Source organism: Megascapheus bottae, chromosome 2 (genome assembly GCF_031878675.1).
Source record: "Megascapheus bottae isolate mThoBot1 chromosome 2, mThoBot2.hap1, whole genome shotgun sequence".
Taxonomy (NCBI): Eukaryota; Metazoa; Chordata; class Mammalia; order Rodentia; family Geomyidae; genus Megascapheus; species Megascapheus bottae.
The window spans coordinates 16,521,992-16,543,433 of NC_143510.1; the positions used below are offsets into that span (position 1 = coordinate 16,521,992).

Below are 21,442 nucleotides of genomic sequence, written 5' to 3' on the forward strand. Positions count from 1 at the left end.
TGACGCCAGCGACGGCCATCTTGAGAGTGGGCAACCGTAAGGGCTGTGGCGCCTGCGCAGTGGCGCTTCTACGCCGTGCTGGAAGGTCGCTTCAGGGCTAGACGCTTAGAGACCCGTGAGAGCCGACAGCCACGATGACCCAAGCGGAGAAGGGGGACCCGGAGAACGGGAAGGAGAAGGGCGGAGAGAAAGAGAAGGAGCAGCGCGGCGTGAAGCGGCCCATCGTGCCGGCGCTGGTGCCGGATTCGCTGCAGGAGGTGAGGCGCTCAGCTCCGTTCCTCCGGGGCCGGCCGCGCCGGGCGGTGGGCCCCAGACCGGGGGGGTGGAGACGGCTGAGCGGCCCAGGGGCCGAGCCGGGCCTGGCCTCCGGCTGGCAGGCTCACGGAGCCCGCCTCGCCGTCACCGGAAGGACTCTGCTCCCCGCCCCGGCGCCGGGTCTGGGGCAGGGCAGGCCCGCGTGCGCCCTGAGCGCCCTGCGCTCCGCCCCTGCTGGCTCTCCACCCAGCTTTCCCCTGGCCAGGATGGGCCTGAGGTGCGGGGCCTCAGCAAAGACTCCAGCCCCGGCCCGGCTGACGGCGATGCTTAGAGGTTCAACTTGTTACCCTTGGTTGGCAAGTCTCAGGGAGTGGCAGTCATTTCAGACTATGGGAAAAGTAAGACTTTTTTTCCGAAAAGACACATCAAGAGCCTATGTGAGAAAAAGCAGAACAAGATGAAATCAGACTAGCCCAAAACAAAACAAAAACGCCATAGCACAGCAGGCAAGAGGACCTTTTATTGGTACATTTGTACACACAGGCGCGAGTGTGGGCTGACTGATTTTCCTGCAGGAAAATGAGCAAAGGCAAGGCATGACTCACAGATGAAAGGAAGCATTGGACGCTCTGAGACAGCCTCCGCAGGCCAGCTAAGTGGGTTATATAGAATTCCTAACTGGTAAGATAGCTGCAAATACATAGCCACTTCCCAGCACCTGGCAAGTCTGCTCTATGGTTATTTCCTTTGCACAGGTAGGCTTTCTCCACCTGTCTAATCAAAGGGGCAGACTGGATGGTCTGTAGAAGCCTGGGCAGGTCCCACTTTCTAAGATTCTCCCACTAAGAGGAACACACACTACAGTGTGTTGGCCTCTTTCTCTGACAGTCGGATGGCTTCCTCAAACACCTTCATTTCTGGACCAAGACCTGGAGATAATTCAGAGTTTGCCTGAGATAGAGCAGGAGTCTGAGACTGGGGAACAGCTTGGAAGAGGCTTAAGGTCTCACTGACCTTTTGCCTGGATTGGCCTCAAACTGCAATCCTTCCTGAGTTCCTGGGATTATAGGTGTGAGCCACTGCATGTATGTATGTATGTATGTATGTATGTATGTATGTATGTATGTATGTATGTATATTACTTTGATTTACCTTCCCCTTCCCCTCATTTGCTTCTGGTCCTCACTTCTTTTGCTGGTCCTATTCCTCATCCCCAGTAGTCAGTCCCTCCCTCTCCCTGCCTCCTGCCCCCCTTACCCCTCTCTTCCTCTCCCATTTTCTTTCTGTCTTCCTTCCAATCCTGGGGCTTGAACAGCACTCTATCACTTGAGGCACAGAACCATTTCCTGCTTTTTCTGTTTATGTGGTACTAAGGAATCAAACCCAAAGTTTCCTGCATGCTAGGCAAGCTCTCTACCACTAAGCCACAAGCCTAGCCCTGGGGTTTTTTGTTTGTTTGTTTGCTTGTTTCTGTTGTTGTTTTGTTTGCTTGAACTTGGGGCCTGAGCACTGTCCTTAGGTGTTCTTAAGGCTGATGCTCTGTCACTTGAGCCACAGCACCACTTCCATCTCTTTCTAAGTATGTGGTTAGTACTAAGGAATCAAACCCGGCCTTTGTGCATGCTAGGCAGGCACTGTTACCAGTAGGCCACACTCCTGCCCCCCCCCTTTTTTTTAAATATAGACTCCATGTGTAAGAGGAAACTATATTTGTCTGAATATGTCTTGATTTATAGTTCCTTCCATTTTCCTGTGAATAATATAACTTCATTCTATATGGCTGAATAATATTCCACTATGTAAATATACCAATTTTATTTATGTATTCATCTGTTGATGGGGCACCTTGACTGGTAGTTTACCTTGGGTATTGTGAATAGGGACTGAATAACATGGAACATGCGTTCTTTCCCATATTTGCAGCAAATCCAGAGCAACTTCATCGTTGTCATACATCCAGGTTCTACGACTTTAAGAATTGGACGAGCCACAGACACACTTCCTGTCAGTATTCCTCACGTCATTGCTCGAAGACACAAACAACAAGGGCAGCCCCTATACAAGGACAATTGGCTCCTAAGGGAGGGACTAAATGTAAGTCAGAATGAAAGCTGGAGTGAAGGCTCAAGGCTATTTCTTTCTGAAAAACACAATGTGCATGAAAATATTGAACAGACATTGTCATTGTTTTATGGTACTTAAAATATTCAGAGTATCATGGTAGCTTGTAAAGAGTCAGTTGGAAAAACAGTAAATCTAATTGTTAGGCTCATGCCTATAATCCTAGTAACTCAGGAGGGTGAGAACTAAAAGATCATGGTTTGAAGCTAGCCCAGGCAGAAAAGTCCATGAGACTTTTACTCTCTAATCACAAAAGAAACTGGAAGTAGAACTGTGGCTCCAGTGGTAGAATGAAGCTCAGGGACTGCGCCTAGGCCCTGAATATAAACCCCAGGACAAACAAAAAAACACACACACATGGGATCAAATTGGGTGCCGATAACTTTGTTACCCATAATGGAAGATACAGAATTGTCTTTCACTTAAAATGATATGTTCAAGTTTTGTTTTTATTTTCATTTGGTTTTTTTGGTGATGCTTTCTTGTTTTGTTGTAAGCACAGGAACTCTACAGGCCAGGCCTTCAATTCACAGTCTTCCCTTGTCATCTCGAGGGCTGGGATTACAGATGTGCAGTAACACCATGTTCAACACATTTAAGTCTTTATTCATTGACAACTGTGTTCTCTTTTCCAAGTACATATGGTTTAAATCTAACTCTTATTTTTAGTCTGTTAGCAAATTGAGTTGCAATAATAACCATATACTGAAATCTTAGATAAAATCAAAGTTTCAGAGCAAAAAACATTTTCTTATAGTAAACATTCACGTGTCTTTTTTTCTTCTTCTTTTTCTTCTTTTTTTTTTTTTTTTTTGACTGGTCCTAGGGCTTGAACTCAGGACCTGGGCCCTGTCCCTTAGCCTCTCTGCGCTAGCACTCTACCACTTAAGCCACAGAGCCACTTTCTGCTTTTTCTATGTGTGTGGTACTGAGCAATTGAACTCAGGGCTTCATGCATGCTAGGCAAGCATTCTACCTCTATGCCATCAGCCTCATTTATCTTATTTTGTAGATAGCAATTGCTAGAAATAAAATTGTGAAGGTTGTTAAATCAACATATTACATTCAATCTACTTCCACCTTTCAGTTTTGTCAATAAAACTATATCTGACAATAAGTTTTAGTATTCATGGTTTAGTATAATTAGCAGACTGTATTGAAACCCAGTTGTCAGCTTCAATATAACTTTTCAACATAAAGTTTCTAATATTATGGTAACTCAAATAATCTTGGATTAATAATGTCAAAATATATCAAGAAATGTGACATTATATAGATGTGTGAGGAGTCTCTGAAATACTGCATAAATACAGAGTAAGGTATGCTTTGGTAAATGTGAAACCTCTGTCACTCAAAAGTTACTTGACCTAGCACTTGGAGGTGGGGCATGTGGCAGGATGGATTTGAAGTTCTGGAGTACAAAGTAAAACACTATCTCAAAAAAACATAGAGGCCAGGAGTTTGGCCTAGTGGTAAAGTGCTTGCCTAGCATGCACAAAGACCCAGGTTCAATTCCTCAGTACCACATACATAGAAAAAAGTCAGAAATGGTGCTGGGGCTCAAGTGGTAGAGCTCTAGCCTTGAGAAAGTCCAAAGACAGCACTCAGGCCCTGAACTCAAGCCCAGGATTGGCAAAAAAAAAAAAAAAAAGAGGGGGGGTGGCGAGGGAAGCAACTTGAAGTTACAGATTTTTTGCAAAGAATTGGTTTTGGGTCACTTCCATTTTCACTCATTTCTGTGGTTCTTGGAATTGATCTAAAAGCAAATTGCTTACCTAGCCTGCTGAAAGCCTTAACTTTTATAATTTATAGTATAAGTCTATTTGCATGGTTTTCTTTTCTTTTTTCACAGTGCTGAGCATCTAACCCAGTGCTCCACACATGCCAGATAGTCACTGTGCCACTGAGCTGTATACCTAGCCAGACTTGGATTTCATTTTTATTTTGTTTCTTTTTGTTTGAGGCAGTATGTTGCTATGTAGTCCAGGCTGTCTTAGAAATTTACTGTGGTTGCATAGACTAGCCTTGAACTTATGATTCACCTGCCTTAACCTCCCTAAGTGCTGGGATTACAGGTATGTTCCATCATACCCACTAAGGAATTCTGAAGGTTACTCTGTATTACAGATGTATTATTATTATTATTATTATTATTATTATTATTATAAGTAACATATGGATTACATTAGTAACATGCCATGTTGTTTTCTCTCTTCATTAAATCCTTTATACTAATCATCTTTCATTTTCTTCCTCCAGAAACCTGAAAGTAATGAGCAAAGACAAAATGGCCTTAAAATGGTGGATCAAGCAATATGGTCTAAAAAGATGTCAAATGGTACAAGACGGATTCCTGTGTCCCCTGAACAAGTTCAGTTAACCTTTTCTTTGTATTCTTTCTGCAGCTCTTTTATATCATACAGTCATATGTCACTTAACAATGTGGACATGTTCTGAGTAAAGCATTGTTGGGGAATGCTGTGCAAACAGAGCAGGGTGTAGTTATACAAATTTAGATGGGATCGACTAGTACATGGGATGCTTCCTGCTGCTAGGCCATAAACCTGTTCAGCATATGGTATACAGAATGCTATGGGCAGTTGTATATCTAAGCATTGAAGGAACAGTAAAAACATAGTGCAAGGGATAAAATACAAATAGCACACCTGCATAGGGTGCTTGCAGGAATAAGAGTTTCATGATTGGATGTTACCCCAGGGATATCAATAAACTAATAATGAGTGACTTTAATGGCTTTAGACCTACCATCTACTACTATAAGGCTACACTAAATTTATGGAAAATGAATTCTTCAATAGTAAGTTAACTTTGGCTTGCTGCTTATAAACTAAAATTAGTTTGGGATATATTGTTATATTAACGTGATATATATATATATATATATTGTTAATCTGTATAAAAAATATTTATTTGTGCTTGTTCTGAGGCTTCAGCTCGGGGCCTGGGTGCCATCCCTGAGCTTTTTTGCTCAAGGCTAACATTCTCTCACTTTAGCCACAGCCCTCCTCCTGGCTTTTTCATGGTGATTAATTGGAGATCAGAATCTCACAGATTTTCTTGCCCAGATTGGCTTTTGAGCCATAATCTTCAGATCTCAGCCTACTGAGTAGCTAGGATTTATAGGGGTGAGCCACCAGTGCCTAGCATACTTATTTTATGTATATTTTTGCTGGCGCTGGTGCCTTATGCCCTCTCTCAGCTTTTCATTCATGAATGTCACTCTACCTACTGTACCATGCCTCCAGTTCCCCACAATTTTTTTTATAACTTTAATCTTAAAGTACTTCGTTTTCACAAGGTTCAGCTCTGTAGTCCTAGCTACTTAAGAGGAAAGGCCTGGAAGGTTGCAGTTAAAAGCCATCTTAGAAAAGTTTGAAAAAAATCCTATCTCCATCTAACCAGAAAAATGCAAACTGTAGGCTTGACTCAAGTAAGCAAGAAAACTGGAAAAAACATGACGTGCTTATTTGAAGTCCTGTGACTACTACCAGAACAAGCTTATTTTCACTTTCTAGTTTAAAACTAAAATATAGTAGCCAAGTCCACCCAAAGTTCAGATCACTACTGTTTTACCACCTTCTACCCATATATCTTCCTTCCTGGAAGGTCTTCAGGGACAAAGTCTACTCCTCTGATAACATCTTCTGGTTCCTTCCTGAACAACCTCCCTTCAGCTAACTTTGTCCCTGAGCTCTTCAGCTCAAGGCTACCACTCTACCCCTCGGCCTGGGTGCTATCCCTGTGCTTCAGCTACATCCCCACTTCCTGTTTTCTAGTGATTAATTGGAGATAAGAATCTCTCAGCTTTGTGTTGCCCAGGCTGGCTTTGAACCGTGATCCTCAGATCTCAGCCTCCTGAGTAGCTAGGATTATAGGCATGAGCCATTGCACCGGCTTGGTTAACTCTTTATAAGTAGAAGGATGCCCTCTAATGAGAAAAGGTACAGTATAGGAAAACAAACCATTAACAGTTGTTAGTATAAGGATTATGTACTATGTAACTGTACATGCTGTGCCTTTGTGTGAATGTCAGGCTTGTAGGTTTACCCCAGCATTATCACCACTAAAGGAATAGTACATTGTGCTAGGTTATGCCATTAGGTAATCCGGAGAGTTTCCACCCTGTTACAGTCTCATGGGACCACTATTGGATATGAGGTCTGTTATGTAGTCATGTTTTCCCTATGTCATGCAAATATAAGATGAGGTTTTGGGGGGGGGTTTGTTTTTGTTTTTAAAGAAAGTTCCTTTATATTACTTACAAATACTCAGATTGTCATCACAAGTGCATAAACAAGCCTAATAATCAATCGGTAAGGTGTTTAAGGCAAGTTGATGAATATTTGCAAACTACCTGAGAGTATTTAATTCTAAGATCTTGATGGGAAGCAATATTCTTCCTATAATTTAATGTGACAAGACAATAAAGACACGAGTCTGGATTATAAGATTTGTATTAAATTTTGGCAAATAGAGCTTTGGTTTTAGACTGGCTATGCATTACAGTCTCTGTGTTAAAAACATAGGCCCCCCCCCCCCCAAAAAAAATGGAGATTGTGGAAAAGGACAAAAGGATCTCTTTTGTGATGAATCAGCATTTTCCCAAATATCTTTGATTTATGTGAGTGAAAGAAGCATAGTGGGGACTCATTCTGCCCTCCTACTACTTGATATAAATTCAGCTCATTTTCTGACTTTCTTTCTCTTCAGGCACGCTCCTATAACAAGCAGATGCGACCTGCAATTTTAGATCACTGCTCAGGAAATAAGTGGACAAACACATCTCATCATCCTGAGTTTTTAGTAGGAGAAGAGGTAGGAAACTTTTTTTATAATGAAATGGAAGAAGAAAAGCTTGATCTTCCTCTTAAAGTAACTCTAGGAGCCACATCAACTTCTGTTAGATACTCCAAACTCAAGAGTGTGCAGAAAATACTCTGAATGAAATTCTTCATGTACATCCAGAAAACCCTTGGAGAAGAATTTTTTTAACTACCCTTATGCTTCCCTCCCTTTTCTAGGCCTTGTACGTTAATCCATTGGACTGCTATAACATTCACTGGCCTATCAGAAGAGGTCAGTTAAATATCCATCCAGGACCTGGGGGCTCCCTTACAGCAGTTCTGGCCGATATTGAAGTTATATGGTCTCATGCAATACAAAAATACTTGGAAATCCCACTGAAAGATTTAAAGGTGAGCTAAAACTCCCGGTTATTTGGATTGTCTTCAGGAAGTATGCATTACTGAGTTGTTTGCAATTCTCTGTCCTTGAAGCATTCTTAGCCTTAGAATGCTTAAGATATCTTTTGTTTTTTGCTTAATTCCTCTCCAGTGCTTTCTCTCTACCTTAGTCTACTTCTTTAGTGTCTGGCTGTCATTCAGAAATCAACAAGCTCGTACTTGTTTATGCCTTTCTGTATACCTTACTCAGGCACATTGGTCGTCTTGTTTTTCATTTTACAAGTTTGAAATAATTTGACATGGGAGCATAATGAAGAGATGTGATCTGGGCTTGAAGCTACAACATCTGTGGGGGGAAGCCTTTCTAAAGACAAGTATGATGAAATTGGACTTGACTTGAGTTTTATTTGTTTTTATTTTATTTTTTTTTAGTATTACAGGTGTATCTTGTTAATCCCTGATATCTATAATAAACAGCATGTGAAAGAACTAGTGAATATGATACTAATGAAGATGGGTTTTTCAGGTATGTCTGATAATCCAGTGAGGCAACCTTTAAGTGACAAAGTTAATGTAATTCACTGACTTATTTAAATTCTGAAAGGTCTGTCCTACTTAGACACTTGCCTGGAGATTTTTATATTCCTGACTGTAGCTGATAGAGATTTGTTCCAGGATCTTAACTGTTCTATGGCTAATTGCTCCCATTCCTGTTGTTTTTAGGGATTGTTGTCCACCAGGAGTCGGTGTGTGCAACCTTTGGAAGCGGCTTAAGCAGCACATGTATTGTAGATGTTGGGGACCAGAAGACAAGTGTGTGCTGTGTAGAGGATGGTGTGTCTCATCGGAACACTCGGTGAGGAAGACATTTGGAAAATGGTGTTCCCTGATAACCTATTACATCACATTCTGTTCAAATCATTACAGATCATTAGTTATAAGAAATTATATATTTAGACTGGGTGTGGTGGTACCATCAATGATCCTAGCCATTCAGAGGCTGAAATCAAGAGGATTGTGATTTGAGGCTAGCCTGGACTAAAAACTGGTCTGTGTCATTCAGGACTGGAGATTTCAAATGAGTTTTAGTAGACTGAAAAAGTTCTCACCCCTCAGAAGATAGGCTTTCAGTGTAGGCAGACACATTTCCCACCCTGGTCATGGACAGGATGAAGTTAAAAGTTATGGGACAGTGACTTTAATCGACTGAGGTGACTTTCACTGACCACGGGAAACAGTAGTGACACTGTCCTTCAAGACTTATTGCCCCAAGCAACTTGTTGTCTTGGAAGTGAGCCATCGTGCTTGCCATGCTGACAGGATCTGGAGTACATCCCAGAGGGAAGGGGACAATCTGAGGTTTTGATCTGTCTGTCACACATGCATAAAAATTGCTTTTAAAAGTACAAGCAGAATATTTTATCCATTCCAACCAGGGATGTTTCACTATACCCATTTTCAACACTTGCTGACCTGCTTTAAATCTTTTACCCCTAATGCAAGTTCCTTAACATGCCTGCCTTGAGACCAGACTAGGACATCTGAGGGCTCCATAATAATAGGTTCCATTAATTCTCAGCAGAATTTTTATACCAGACCAAGAATGACAGAAGGAGAAATTACTAGCTCCTAATACCTAATGTGGAAGGATCCTCAGTCATGGAGAATCTGTAACCATGACCAGGGCGTTACATTGTCGTTGACCATTCCACAATATGCTTAACCATCACAGGCAGATAATCGCCTTCTGGGACTTCACATTTAAATCCTTCTCTCTCTCAGTCATCCCAGGGAACAAGAATGAGCAGTAAGGTCTGGGAATGTGTCTTAGTGGTAGAGTACTTGCCTAGCCTGCATGAAACCCTGGGTTTAATTCCTCAGTACCTAAATAGAAAAAGCTGGAAGTGGTACTTGTGGCTTAAGTGCTAATCTTTAGAAAAAGAAGCTCAGGGATAGCACCCAAGCACTGAGTTTGCGCCTTAGGACTGGGGGGGGCAAAGTCAGCAAGAACCTTTTCAGTCTCCTAAAACTCATTTGGAATCTCCAGTCCTGAATGACACAGACCAGGTTTCCCTCAGGGGCGTGGGTCACCCAGGTCAGGAAGTCCATCCCTTTTCTGCAGTACTCACTGACCTTTCGGTGGTGAGTAGCACTCGATGAGGTCTCTCCTAGATGAGCTTGAGTGCTCTTCCAAGTCTTGATCAGGATGCAGTCTTTAGACTCATACTGCTATCCAGTGAACTCAATGTATTAAACCCTCTTCAATTTGACCTAGATTTCCATAGAGCCTTCAGGATTCAGTGAAGAGTTCTTGATGAAACTAAAGCCAGAGACAATTAAATCCTGTAACAAGGTAGCATAGGAGGATTGGATGACTTGTAATATTATTGGATGACTTGTAATATTATTCTAGCAGGAAGTATGTGCCCTAATTTGGGGGGGGAGGGGAAGGTGAAGATTGTACTTTCATCCTCAATGGGGCCATGGGTGGGGCCATCAACTCTAAATTCAGAGATAATGGCTGAGTCTTGACTTTGGCTCCAGTGTCCCTTGTCTTGATTGGGACAATGTCTGTAATTGGATGTTGTGGAAATAACACAGGTGGAGACTAATGTTAAAAGAGGTGGGGGGGGGATTTTGAGAAAAACTTAACCTTTTCTATCAAAGTATGTGGTTTAAAAGTTCCTTTGACTTGTGGCTTGGCTCTTGTTAAGGAAAAGAGGGACTGCCTTGGGATGAGAATGGATTTGTAAAGTAAAAGGTTTTCCTATGTATGTGGTACCAAGGAATTGAACCCAGGTCTTGGTGCATGCTAGGCAGGCACTCTTACCACTAGGCCAAACTCCCAGCCCTAAAAAATTTTATTTTATTTTATTTTTATTTTTTTGCCAGTCCTGGGCTTGAGCTCAGGGCTCGAGCCCTGTCCTTGGACTTTCTCAAGGGTAGAGCTCTATCATTTGAGCCACAGCACCACTTCCTGCTTTTTTTCTATGTATGTGGTACCAAGGAATGGAAGCCAGGTCTTCGTGCATGCTAGGCAAGCACTCTACCACCACTTACCACTAGGCCAAACTTCCGGCTACCCCTAAAAGGTTTTTGTCTTAAACTGGTTTCTTTTCAAGATGGAATTAATAACATATCCTGGACTGTTCAAGAAATAGGGTGTAGGTATAATCTGAGGTTGCTTGTGAACTGTTAATCTTATTTCAAAGTCACCATATATTAACACATTTTACTCTATTTAAACTAGCCAATTAGGTGTTCAGGTGTGAACCTGAGCTCAACCAATTTGGGCTGAGCAGGAGGGCCTGGTGCATTAGGAATAAATACCTGAGCATACTGCCTGCTCTCTGTGCTTGCTTGCCAGATTTTTGGCTGTATCTTTCTGCAGAAGTAAATTTTACCTTGCTGAGACAAAAAAAAAAAGATAATTAGCTGTACAGTGGAGAGGATTTCATTTTGGCATTTCTACACAGGTGTACAGTGTGTTTTCTTCAGTCCCCTCCCCCATCATGCTCCTTTACTTCCTCCCTCTTCCTTACAATTGCAGTTTTCTGAAAGTATACTTGAGGACAGTTGATTTGGCCATGCCCATCCTCTTTCACCATCCTTAGAAATAGCTACCTAGAATGCATTGTAAAGCCCAGTGTGAGGTTTTTTTGGCTCATCTATTTGTATTATAGTGCCAGTGGTTTTCAAAGTATGGACAAGTTGTTGGATCCTTGTTTCCTATCACTAAAATACAGATTTTTACATTTATCTTCTCAAGTAGGAGAAATCTGCACTTAGTGAACCATTTGCTTAAGCTGTCTCACATGATCATGCCATACCTACTGGTAGTTAGTGCTGATAGTCCTATGGTAAGCATAAGTTCCAGTTGATAGTGTATACTTTATGTCTTGATACTTTTTGCCAATGGCATAGCTTTTAGGTGTTCTACCATTGGGTTATTGTTGTTGTTACTATCTTTGCTTGGTCATTGGGCCTGAACTCAAGGCCTGGTTGTTCTTCCTGAGCTTTTTTGTTAGTGCTCTACCTTTTTGAGCCATACCACCGCTTCCAGTTTTCTGTTGGTTGGTTGCAGGTAAGAGTCTCACAGATTGTTTTTTCCCCAGCTGACTCAGTCTCCTGAGAAGGTAAGATTACAGATATGAGCCTTGGGTGCTTGGCACTAATGTTAATTTTGGCTTCAGCTCCTTTTCTCCCATCCATCCATTCTATCCTTTCCTTCAGTTGTAAAAGCAAACTTCCTTGAAATGCTATGTTTAACCATGCATAATGGAATTCTTGAAACATCCTGTGTACCTTCTTAACTGAGCTATAACCATCTTCTGTTTTATCAACTTTAGGTTATGTTTGGCATATGGAGGATCTGATGTGTCAAGATGCTTTTACTGGCTCATGCAGCGAGCTGGGTTCCCTTATCGAGAATGCCAATTAACAAACAAAATGGATTGCCTTCTTCTGCAAAATCTAAAAGAAACTTTTTGCCATTTAGATCAGGTAAGAAGAAAGTCAATGTTGGTAATTATTTTTGGTTCCAGGAAAAATATAAAATATTTAAGAAATTTTTAAAAAGTATGCTAGGTATGGCAGCTTATTGCTGTAATCTTGACTACTTGGGAGGCTGAGATCAGGAAGACCATGGTTTGAGACTCGCCCTGGATAAAAAAAGTTCAAAAACTTCATTTCAGCCAATAAAAAGCTGGACCTAGTGGTGCTTGCCTGACACAGCTATATAGGAAGTGTAAAAAGGAAGATTATGATTCAGGCTGGCCCATGCAAAAAGCAAGATCCTATTTAAAAAATAATGAAAGCAAAAAGGACTAGGGAAATGGCCTAAAGAGTAGAATGCCATTTAGATCTAAGTTGTAATGCAAAATTTTCAAAACTTGAGAAATGTAAAAGAACTGTAAGTTTCAGAAAGTTGGAGATGTTGCTTAGTGGTAGAACTCACGCTGATCATGTGCAACACCCTAGGTTTAATCCCCAGCACTGCCAAAACAACAAAAACTAAAAAGGGAAACAAACAATTAAGACTGTAAATTTCACAATTAATACAGACACTTAACCAGTTTCAATAATTTTTATTAATGCATATCAGTAATGAAGAAAATATATGAAGATGGTAAAGATTTCAGGAATGTTAGCAAAGTCAGACTTATTTTTATTCAGTTATTGTGAGCGGTATACCATTATAAGATGATATTTGTGTGAGATTTAGATGCTGGAGAAGCTTATTCATAATTTGAGGCGTTTAAATGCATTCTTACTGATTCACTGACAGCATCTTTTCCTGGAATCAGGACATCTCTGGACTTCAGGACCATGAATTTCAGATTCGACATCCAGATTCTCCTGCCCTGTTATACCAGTTTCGATTAGGTGACGAAAAACTCCAGGTAATGGGATAGGTGTGTATTTCCAGATTCAAACTGAGAGAATAGGCGCTTTGAAACATCATGGGGTCAGAATGTCAATTGGTTGTAGGTTATTTGCAAAAAAAAAAAAACATTTTAACCGTTATTACAGTACAGATTACAAAAGATTTTGAAGACTTTCTTACTTTCTTTTCTACTATAAGTAGTTGTGTAAAGGAGTTGCATTTAATAAAGGAGCTTATAAATACAGTGTACCTTGGTCATTGTCAGCCCTTTCATATTACCCTCCATCCCTCCCCTCCTCAAACCTTCCCTCTTCTTAATTTTGTAGGATAAACATTGAATTCTTCTATCTTTCTAATAAGTCATGATGATGAGTTACTAGTGAAATGGGCTCTGTTCTTATTAGGAAATAATAGATTATGAGGCACTTTGTATTTCCTTTGCCTTGTCTCTCATGTGTGTCCTGTCCTCCATTCGTTTGAGTTTTCTCTCCTGTTGTGCACTGATGAGATAATCCTACTCAGACTTAAGAATGAAATTGAGTGGATAAGTTGTTTTCTAGGAGGCGTTATGTTTTCCAATCACTCTTTCCCTTCCATGCTTAGGCTCCAATGGCATTATTTTACCCAGCAACTTTTGGAATTGTTGGGCAGAAAATGACAGCTTTGCAGCACAGATCACAAGGTGATCCTGAGGATCCTCATGATGAACATTACCTGTTGGCCACACAAAGCAAGCAAGAACAGGTGTGTAGCAATTCTGGTGGAAGAGGAACTCGGTTTCAACCCTGGAGTAGAAGTTAGCTTAGAGTTCATAGAATATTATCACCTCAGTCTTCTAGAAGAGTGATCCCAGTACTTAGATTTGCAAAGTATGTGTTTAAAAACTATATGACAGATTTTGTTCTTATTTTGACATTAATTCTGTTTTCTCAATGCCAGTTCATACATTCAAAAGTAGCTTGATAAAGATAATCCTTTTGCCACATATTATTTACATTATCTGTCTTTTTTTTTAATTGCAGTGTGAGAGGTGACATTAATTTTGTGCCCCCTATACCACATACACTACTACTGGGACTAGCTTATCTGTTCATGGGGGAAATGGGAAAGTAAAACAGGACTTAAAACCTTTTTCTCTTCCTCTCTCTTTTTTTTTTTTTTTCCCTTTTTTTGCCAGTCTTGGGGCTTGAACTCAGGGACTGAACACTGTCCTTGGACTTTCTCAGTCTAGTGCTCTACCACTTGAGCCACAGTACCACTTCCAGCTTTTTCTATGTATGTGGTACCGAGGACTTTGTGGATGCTAGGCAAGCACTCTTACCACTAGTCCAAACTCCTAACCAGGACTTTAAACCTTCTGTAGTGTGTGTTCCTCTGCCAGAAGCAAGAAGGAGAGAGTAGACTGGATTCATAAGTGAGATTCCATAACAACTACTGGTACCTGAATCCCACTGAAATGATCCATTTAAATGCTCACTTTAGGGCCAGGCATCAGTACCTCACACCTGTGATCCTAGTGACTCAAAGAGGCTGGTATGTGATTATTACAGTTCAAAGCTAGCTTGGAAAGTGTGTGAAACTTTTTTTGTGTGTGTGTGCCAGTCCTGGGGCTTGAACTCAGGGCCTGTGCACTGTCCTTGGGCTTTCCCAAGGCTAGCGCTCTACCACTTGGGCCACAGCAACACTTCCAGCCTTTTCTGTGTATGTGGTACTAAGGAATCATGCTAAGTTCATGCTAAGCAGGCACTTTTCCAGTAGGCCACACTTGCTGCCAGTGAAACTTCTTTTCTTTTTTTTAATTGAAGGATTACAGTTATATTTGCCAGATAGAAGGTGCATTACTTCACATATATTGACACCCATTCTCATGTTTTTGTCCCCATTTCCCTCCCCCACCCCACCCCTCATCTTTTCCCCCTTTTCCTTTCCTATTTGAAATAAACAAATAAATGTATATACAATATACCAGATAACAAAGTAAGATACTGTAACAATATGAGAATAACCTAGGAACAACAAAAGAGATGAGAAATAACCTAGTACATTAAGAATAACAATCACAGTATATAAATCTCTTGTTTCCATATCCTGGAGGTCCTTTATTTTAGCCTCATCCTATATGGCCTTTGTATCTAGGTTTTGAGCTATTATAATCCTCTGCTAGGAAAGTCCAAGGTTTGTACTAATTATTACAAATAAGAGAAACCATTGAGCCTATGTTCCTTTGGGTCTGGCTTACTTCACTTAATAAGATTTTTTCCAAGTCTTTCCATTTCCAGAAGTGGATCTGTGGGTCACGTGGTAGAACATTAGTCTTGAGCACGAAATCTCAGGGATGGTACCCAAGCACTGAGTTCAAGCCCCAGGACTGACACACACACACAAAAAGAAACTCAGTTTAATCTGGGCCCAGTGGCTCTTGTCTATGATCCTTACATGATCAAAATGTGATTTAAAGTTAGCCTGCGCAAAAATTTGCAAAATTCCATTTCCAAAATAAGCAACAAAAAGCTGGGCAAGAGCTGTGACTGTATTGGTAAAGTGCCAGCCATGAGCAAACTAGCCTAGCAACAGTGCAGTGCTCTGAGTTCAATCACAGGTATAAGCACAGGAATAAGTAAAATCAAAACTCAGTTTAGAGGTAGTCATAGTGTGGTATACCTCGAGTCTCAGCACTGTAGTGTGGTTTGGGGCTGTTTGGAGGCATGATGATCCTGAGTTTTGAGCCAATTTGGACTATACAGACCCTGGTTAAAATGTGAAATAAACTTTTTGTTGTTGTTTGGCCAGTCCTGGGGCTTGAACTTAGGGCCTTGCACTATCCTTGAGCTATCTCAAGGCAAGAGCTCTACCACTTGAGCCATAGCACTACTTCTAGCCTTTTCTATGTATGTAGTACCAAGGAATTGAACCTAGGGCTTCATGTATGCTAGGCAAGCACTCTACCACTAGGCCAAACTCACAGCTCCAGTTTTGTTTTTGTTTTTTTCCATTTGTTTTTAAAGCTCAATTTAACCGGGTACTGGGGCTCATACCTGTAATGCTAGCTCTACTACTCAGGAGGCTGAGATCTGAGGATCCTGGTTCGAAGCCACCCTAGGCAGGAAAGTGTGTGAGACACTTAAAAGCTTCATAAACAACTCAAAAATGGACAGAGGTAGCACTGTGGCTCAAGTGGTAGAGCACTAGCCTTGAGCACAAAGAAGCTCAGGAACAGCACCCATACCCTAAGTTCAAGTCCCAGACCTGGGGTCAGGGAGGGGAGCTCAATTTATGGGATAATGTCTATGTTGATATTTCAGTTTTAAAATCCAAGTAGTGGTAGTAAGGTTCTGAGCCCTCTGTGGAGTTGTCCGAGTCTGTGGGTGCTTACGTGCCTCAGCTCTGAGGGAGTTGGTGTTAGCAGTTGTGTATATACCATAGTGGCTTTCATTTGATAGTGGTACATAGTAGTGGGAGGGGTTGTAGCAAGCTAGACAACACCAGCAACGCTGTGGTAAAATCACTCCATCTATTTGATTGTCCCTTTGATTTGTAGTCTGCAAAAGCTACTGCTGACCGAAAGTCTGCATCCAAACCTATTGGATTTGAAGGAGATCTTCGTGGCCAGTCTGCTGATCTACCTGAAAGACTTCATTCCCAGGAGGTGGACTTGGGGTCCTCCCAGGGAGATTGTCTGATAGCTGGCAATGATTCTGAGGAAGCCCTCACTGCGCTGATGTCCAGAAAAACTGCTATCTCGCTGTTTGAAGGGAAAGCCCTGGGCCTTGATAAAGCTATCCTTCATAGCATAGACTGCTGCTGTAAGTACATTTGGGGAAACCATGACTTAGCAAAGTGAGCAGCAGTTTAATTGCGTGAACCTAGGCATATTTGTGCGGTGTAGCATACCTATTCAAAACCTGTCCAGCACCCAGTCTATCCATGCGTTAACATGTTCTGGGAATATAGTAATAGAGAATTTGTTTCTAGCCTCATCAAGCATTAAAGTCTAGAGAAGATTAAGTTACCAGAAATTACTACTACCCTAGTATTAATGTGAAATTACAATATTACATTTATAAAATTGAACTTAACCCTTCTGATTGAGTAATTAAGGATTTTTTCCTACTCTGGTGGAGATAGAGGGTAAAAAGTTCTCTTGAAGATGAGCGACGTGGGAGATGTAAGGGTTGGATGGAAGGTAGCAGTCACATGGGTGATTTTCGAGGCTGAGGAAGAATCCAGTGTGGATGAGGCTAGAGAAGCCACCCATACCTCACTGGATCTTGTGAACTCCTTAAAGAGTTTGGTTCTGACCCTGTAAGTAGTAAGGTTAGACAGTGAAGTAGCATTGTGCTCACACTTGTGTTTTATGTGGTGGTTCTGGATGCAGTGTTGTAATGCAATTGTCCATGCAAGAGATGATACAGCTTGTCCTGGAGAAGTGGTGGTGGGTAAGTAGAATGGATGTCACTGTCTTTTCAGCCTCTGATGACACCAAGAAGAAGATGTACAGCTCCATCCTGGTGGTGGGAGGTGGCTTAATGTTTCATAAAGCTCAAGAATTTCTGCAGCATAGGATTCTCAACAAAATGCCACCTTCCTTCAGGCGAATTATTGAAAATGTGGATGTGATCACAAGGCCCAAGGTGTGTTTGAAGGTGTAATTTAGACTGAGCCCTAGTTAAAAGTAACATTGGTTATTTGTAATGGTAATTCATGTGGGCAGGTAAAGTCTTAGGGGGTGTGGACTCATGTCTGAAAAGTTCTTAAGGACTTGGGGAAGTAGAAGTTTTATTTTCCAGCAGGTCATAAGTTGCTCTGGCACAAGTTGCTCTGGATTCCTGTTCTAGTCCCTGCCACATCTGATTTCCTCCTTTGTGAAAGAACCATGTAGGTCAAGGGACAACTTTTTGCCTCATACCTTGACAGTCAAAACCTGCTGCATTTCTATCTCTGTCTTAGTAAGAAGCTTCTGCGGGCCCTGTAGAGATCTTTAAGAATATTCTTGGTTTAAATTACCCTAATCCAAGGACTTTAGAAATAGATCACTCCTATATATCATTAAAACTTGTTATTTCTGATAATGTTCTCATTTCATTTTCATCCTAACAGATTGTGTAGATACTTTTATTCCACACATAAGATTTAGTAAGTTATTATATATATTTCTACCTGTGAGGGATTTTTTTTCCCCATCAGTTGTGGGACTTGAACTCCACTTCTGGAGTTTTCTGGTGATTAATTGGAGATAAGAGTCTTGTGGACATTTAGTGCCCTGGCTGGCTTTGAACTGCAATCCTCAGATCTCAGTCTCCTGAATAACTAGGATTATAGGCGTAAGCCACTATGCTCGGGTTTTTTGTTGTTGTTGTTGTTTCTTTATGGAAGAATAGCATCTTCAATAATAAAGACTTGAGAATTTCTCTTGGATGTGGCACTGTGGCTCAAGTGGTAGACTTGAGCTGAAGAGCTCAGGGATAGCGCTCAGGCCCCGAGTTCAAGCCCCACTACAGACACACACACACACACACACACACACACACACACACACACACACACAAAAAGCAGCCAACAGTTAAATGGGTTGAGAGTGTAGCCTAGTGGTAGAATGCTTGCCTAGCATGCATGAAACCCTGGGTTTAAGTCCATGATACATACCACATACACAGAAAAAAACCGGAAGTGGTGCTGTGGCTTAAGTGGCAGAGTGCCAGCCTTGAGAAAAAGGTGTCTAAGGACAGTGCTCAGGCCCTCAATTCAAGCCCCAGGACTGGTGAAAAAAAAAAGCATTTCTCTTACCAGTTGAAACAGAGTATCTGTTCTTTGTGAGTCCTGCTGTCTTGTCAGTAGTGGTGCTAGAGATTGAACCCAGGGTCTTGACTTTCTAGGCAGATGCTCTACCAGTGAGAAACACCCTAAGTCCTGGTCATATTGTCTATGTAGGTGGAAACGTACTCTGACAGGAATCAACCCCCATCCCCAACTAAAGTAAATGATAACATATGTCTAAAATAGATTTATCAAAAGGAAGGAAGATGGCGCCGAGACAATAGGGACGCTGCCTAGCTTTCTCTGACAAAAAGAGAGAACCAGGGAGTCCCACGAGCCAACTACCTAAAGAAATCCACAACAATAAAATAGCTTTATCTTTGGTCTAGGACATGGATCCCCGGCTGATTGCATGGAAAGGAGGGGCAGTGTTAGCCTGTTTGGATACCACACAAGAACTTTGGATTTATCAGCGAGAATGGCAGCGCTTTGGTGTCCGCATGTTACGAGAGCGAGCGGCTTTTGTGTGGTAAAATGGAGAAGTCAAGTCCCTGTTGAAGATGAAAACCAAGACTGTTTTAAAGGACTTAAATATATTTTTTAACTTATTGACTTAGATGCTTCATTTTCATGGAAAATAAATGAGGTTCAACTTTATGTTCAGTATGTAATTGGTTTGATTTCCTCCTCTCCCCCACCCCCACTGGGGCTTGAACAACTCTGGGCCTGGGCTGTGTCACTGAGATTCTTTTGCTCAGGGTTAGTGATCTACTACTTGAGCTACAGCACCACTTTTGGCTTTTTCTGAGTTGTTTATTGGAGATAAGAGTCTCTTCGACTTTCCTCAGATCTCAACCTCCTGAGTAGCTAGGATTATAGGTGTGAGCCACCAGCACCTGGCCCAATTTGAAATTACAATCCGTTTTCACAGTCAAAACATTTTAGAAAATATGTGAACTTACTCATTAGTTATAAACTCTCTTGCCCTGTTTCTAGTGTTTTTGGCCCCCCATGTAAAATGAGTGTGTCTGACATGCTGATGGTCTTTAATTTAGAGCCAGATGCAAGGGATGGTATGACTTGGGATGAGAAAGATGTGGTCCTTCTCTTCCTCCTCAATGCCTAGTAGAGCAGGTAGGTTCTGAAGGTGTGTGAGTTCCACACATTCAGTATGTAGTACAATTTATGTGCCCTCTTGGAATTCGAGATAGAATATTGTGGTTATCTTGGGTCTTGTTTTTCAGGTTTTGGTTGATTTACATACAAAAAAGACTAGGAATTATTTCATGTCTTGGATTTTTCAAAGTAAACTTTAAAAGCTGACTAGCTTTTATTACTTAACAATCTCTAGCCTGAGTTTAAGGAAAGAAAACTACTGTTTGACTCAAACAGCACAAGTGAAAAGAAAGTCTACTTCCTACAGTCAAATAGAAATAGTTTAGGTGTCAGTTTTGAAGTGTTTGCTTGTATTGTACAGAAAAATCAGTGGTTGTAATAAAGTACTTCATCACATTCCCGGTTTTTCTTTACTTGAAGAATCTACTGAAAGCTTTTGGAGTTCTTTCTTTGGTATGATCAATTGACTTTTAAGGTAAGAGCATTCTAAAGCTACATTGAAGTAACATAGCTAGCTATTATGCCCTGGAAAGCCTTCAGAGTCTCTGGCAAGGGGAAAGAGCAGGCATTATATGGAGACCTGAGCTGATCAGAGCACAGCCTGAGGCTTAGACTCCCCTCTCCCCCAAAAAAGGAGAATGCTCATCCCTTTTGTTAGGTATCTGCTTCTACCATCTCTGGTCAAGACCCTGCAGGGATGAGACTGAGAAAAAGAGAAAAATAGGAAGGGGTGAGCTGAATGCCAGTGGCTCACACCTGTAATCGTAGCTACTCTGGAGACTGAGATCTGTGGATACAAAAGTGTGTGAGATTCATTTCCAATTAGCCACCAGAAAACCAGAAGTGGTACTGTGGCTCAAATGGTAGAGTGCTAGCTTTGAAAAAGCTCAGGGACAGAGCCCAGGCCCAGATTTCAAGCCCCAAGTCTGCTGCTCCCCCCCCCCAAAAAAAAAAAAGTGAAATAAGGATACTGGGTCTAAGTAACATACCTTGTCCTCATAGCCATATTAGCCCCACTGCCGAGTGGCCAGGGCTTTTCACCCTGCTCTGTAAAGCCTAGAGATGAGATAAAGTTTGAACTGCAGATGCCTCCTGTTGTTTAGCTTCAGAGGATCTACAAATGTGTCATGTTTAGCCCCAGGGAAGTTTTGCTGCCAGAATGCCTACCCCTGATCTTTTCCCTGTATGGTTTGCTTTTAACACCTGTTGAATTTGGGACCCACCTTTACCTTTAAAAGCTTTGTGCAAGCTATATTCTAGGTTGTAGGTCTTTGGGACTGGAGTCTACCTGCAGTTGCCAGCTCTCTATTAAAAGACTCCCAAATTGACCTCTCCAAAGGTTGTATCTCTTGATTGAATTCCCAGATGACAAAAGGTATATAGAAAACTAAGTCTGTGGCTGGAGAAATGCTGGTATTGATCAGTTTATATAAGTAAAACTAATGAGTAACTGCTAAGAAGGTTAGGAACAAGAGTCCACTAGTATAACAAAATAACCTTAACTTGCTTCTATTACTTGGAATGTGTACCTTCAGTTTGACAGAATGTTTCTGGACTATTTCAACATAATTTATGATAGGCTACTTATTTTCAGAACTGTAATGTA

General features: G+C 41.4%; 1 protein-coding gene across 1 annotated transcript; it reads left to right on the plus strand.

Moving 5' to 3' along the window:
- Positions 1-21: 21 nt before the first annotated feature.
- On the plus strand, positions 22-19,377 carry Actr8 (actin related protein 8). The gene is made up of 13 exons (XM_090320914.1): positions 22-257; positions 2,179-2,349; positions 4,636-4,746; positions 7,108-7,212; positions 7,419-7,592; positions 8,013-8,106; positions 8,304-8,436; positions 11,930-12,083; positions 12,887-12,982; positions 13,570-13,710; positions 16,505-16,769; positions 17,434-17,597; positions 19,110-19,377. The coding sequence occupies exons 1-13, from the start codon at positions 135-137 to the stop codon at positions 19,251-19,253; spliced, it is 1,875 nt and encodes a 624-aa protein (XP_090177040.1). The 5' UTR covers positions 22-134; the 3' UTR covers positions 19,254-19,377.
- Positions 19,378-21,442: the final 2,065 nt, after the last annotated feature.